The 3,410-nt window shown below is 36.5% G+C and overlaps 1 protein-coding gene across 1 annotated transcript; it reads left to right on the top strand.

Moving 5' to 3' along the window:
- LOC107628491 (plant intracellular Ras-group-related LRR protein 5) lies at positions 676–3,199 on the top strand. The gene is made up of 3 exons (XM_016331144.2): positions 676–1,340; positions 1,882–2,798; positions 2,910–3,199. Exons 1-3 carry the CDS (start codon positions 797–799, stop codon positions 3,033–3,035), a joined length of 1,587 nt encoding a protein of 528 aa, XP_016186630.1. The 5' UTR covers positions 676–796; the 3' UTR covers positions 3,036–3,199.

Here is a 3,410-nt window from a genome sequence, read left to right as displayed (position 1 = left end):
TGTTGTAGTATTTTGATGATTGTAGATAGAATTGGATGAAGATTTAGTAAGAATTGAGAAGGAGAAAGGCCATAGAGATCACTTTTTGGACTCTTGGTGTCTGGTGCAGCACCAGTGGCGTCCAATGTCATGCAAGGAGTCACACCAATTTCTCTTTGTCCTCTTGGCATTTGGCACCACAGCATTGGCGTTCAACACCGTTCAAGGAGTTACACCAATTTCTCTTTAATTAGTGATGATTAGTCCTTAACTTTTCGGATTGGAAGATACCGTAAAAAAATAAAAAATAATAAAAAATATTTATTTTTTGATTAATTGTTATTCTTATTAATTGTAATTAGAATTTTCAGTTTTTTCACAACTTTAAAGGCAAAGTTTTTGTTAAAAAAAATAATACAACAAATAAAAATGTAGGACAATTTTTGTTACATATAGATGATTTTAATGTGAAATACATAATTATTTGAATATTTTAGTATTTTTTACTATTATGATAATGATATAAAACGTAATAAAAATATTTTTTTATTACAATAATNTTAAATTTGAGTCTCAATTCTAATTAAAAAAAAAAAATCATTTGTTTTCTTCGCTTATTTATTTTAGCCTTTGTTTCTTTCGCCCCAAGCCATGCCTCGTTGAGTTTGCAAACTGTTGCCGAGTGTCACTAAATCTTAATAAATAGCAAAGAGTTAAAAAAAAAAAAATTGAAAACACCACAAAGCAGTGAAGCATAGGCAATTTGGCACTCGCATTCTTATTCTTATTGTTCAACTTCTGCCTTTGCCCCTTAACCATGGAACGTGTCAGTGATAAAAATCCTCCACAACCACCACGTTCTCGTGAGTTTCTTGAAACAGTTGAAGAGATCACCCGAATCTACCGGTCACTGCCACCTCGACCTTCCATAGAGGAACTTGAAGCTGCCACGTCAGCCTTGGAAACCGTGAACAGCGAGGAGCAATCGAAGCTCAACGAAATCTCGAAGCAACAGCCGCCACGTGGCATCCCCGATGACCTGTTCTCTGTTCTGATGGATCTCAAGAAGAGCGTGGTGGTTTTCCAGAGCCACCAGCAGAGGAAAGAGGCGCTTCATGTTATTGACATGGAGAAGATGTTTCAAAACTTCGGTGACCTTATTCAGAGAGCGTCTGAGTTGGTCTCCGGCGGTGGCGGCGGCGGCGGCGGTGACGGTGTTGGCACTGAGATTGATGAGGTTGCTGGTGAGAGGTTGGTGGTGATGAAGAAGATAGAGGAAGCGGAAGAGGAAGAGGAGGATGAAGAGGCACGAAAGAATGTTTTGAAGAAGAGTTCATCGGCGAAGAAGTTGTTCTCTCAAGGTTAGTTCCATTTTACTTCTTTAACTGAACTATTTGGCGTACAAAAATGCTATATGCATACCAAAAATTCATATATATCTGTATAAATAAATGTATAATTTATGTTATTTTTAATGTATATTTCTAACATGTATTTTACACACGGGTTGATTTTGTTATACATCTAAGCATGATCGTTTAACGTCCTTTTTGGTAAATTCTGTATATGGTTATTCAATATTCCCATGTCGATGATAAAAGTGCTTGATTTGTGTCACGAACTTAGTTGCGTGTATGATTGGGTAATGTTGTAAAATTGTAATCTAACAGTATATCGACGATTTTTGGTATCAATAGAGAAACAAGTGATAATCTTGAATTTGATTGGTGCTTTAAGTTGTTATTAGGTCGCTTAAGAACTTGAAGGCTATGGTTTGACTTTGATTTTTAGGAATTAATGATATGATAGGTTGATTACATGTTTGGGAATTTGTGTTCCATCTTTCTGAGTTATGTAGGCCGGTTTGCTATCATTTTTCATCCTTTGTTTTGGTAATAATAGGCACTGGAAGCTCTGAGAAATTAAGTATCATGAAAGTCGCTACTGTTATTGAAACTTGTGCTAAAAATGGAGACACAAAGCTTGAGCTTAAAGGGAAATTGGAGGAACAAATGGAATGGTTACCCCTTTCAATTGGGAAACTATCTCATGTAACTGAAATAGACCTATCCGAAAACAGAATCATGGCTCTTCCAACAACAATTGTGGGTCTCAAGGCCTTAACAAAGCTAAATCTTTCCTCCAACCAGCTCATAAACCTTCCCCAATCATTTGGCGAATTGATTAACCTTGTCGAGCTCAACCTCCGCTGCAACAAAATGAAGACCCTCCCAGCTTCGTTTGGTAACTTGAAAAATCTCGCTGAACTCGACTTGAGTTTGAATGAGTTCTCAGTTTTGCCAGAGACGATCGGGGGTTTAAGCAGCCTTAGGAGGCTGAATGTCGAGACAAATGAACTTGAGGAGCTGCCATACACAATTGGAAACTGTTCAATGCTATCTATTTTGAACTTAGATTTCAATCAGCTAAAGGCCATTCCCGAGGCAATAGGGAAGCTTGGGAGCTTGGAGATTCTCACTTTGCACTATAACAGAGTTAAAAGGTTGCCTTCTACAATAGGTAATCTAATGAACTTGAAGGAACTTGATGTTAGCTTCAATGAACTTGAATTCATACCTGAAAACCTGTGTTTGGCCGTAAATTTGAGGAAACTAAATGTTGGAAAGAACTTCGCGGACCTACGAGCCTTGCCGGAAACAATTGGAAATCTCGAGAAGCTCGAGGAGTTGGAGATAAGTGACGATCAAATAAGAGCTTTGCCCGAATCTTTCAGGCTCTTGTCTAATTTGAGAGTTTTCCGTGCCGATGAGACTCCTCTTGTGGTTCCCCCAAGAGAAGTGATTAAGTTGGGTGCTCAGGTATAAAAAAAAAGAGACATTTTGATTTTTAACTCTGGCATTGATTTCTAGTCTCATTTGCTTGCTGCATTTGACTTAAAATTTGTTCATTGTTTTTTTCTTTCTCACCAGGAAGTTGTGCAATACATGGCTAATTTTGTCGCTGAGAGGGATGCAAAATTTGTGTCATCAAAAAATAAGAATAAAAGGAAGAGTATTCGATTCTGGCTTTGCTTCGGATTCTGTTTTGAGGAGTGATGTCGTTAAATGAACCATGTTGATTGTTATGTTGCCTCAAGTTGTGTTATGTCCTACATCTTCTAATTAATTAATTAATTAATTGCTTTATTGTAATGCAATAATATTTGGCTAGCCTTGTAAATAATTTTATGATAAATACCGGTATTTTGTATTCATTTTATCTCATATATTATGTCAATGCACACTTTTTCACCTTTGAATAACGTGCGAGACTCACGAGAGATGTGTTTCTTAGTGCATTTGAAAAAAGAAAAAAAGCGAATGTATTGTTTAAAATGGTTTAGTTAACGTGTGCGTCAAGGACAGATATTAAAGTTACAAATTAAAAAAGTCATTATAGAAAAATGTTTTATAATTTTCAACGTAAATTTT

This window comes from Arachis ipaensis, chromosome B01 (assembly GCF_000816755.2).
Source record: "Arachis ipaensis cultivar K30076 chromosome B01, Araip1.1, whole genome shotgun sequence".
In the NCBI taxonomy this organism is placed as follows: domain Eukaryota; kingdom Viridiplantae; phylum Streptophyta; class Magnoliopsida; order Fabales; family Fabaceae; genus Arachis; species Arachis ipaensis.
This window is presented reverse-complemented; position numbering and strand designations above follow the sequence as displayed.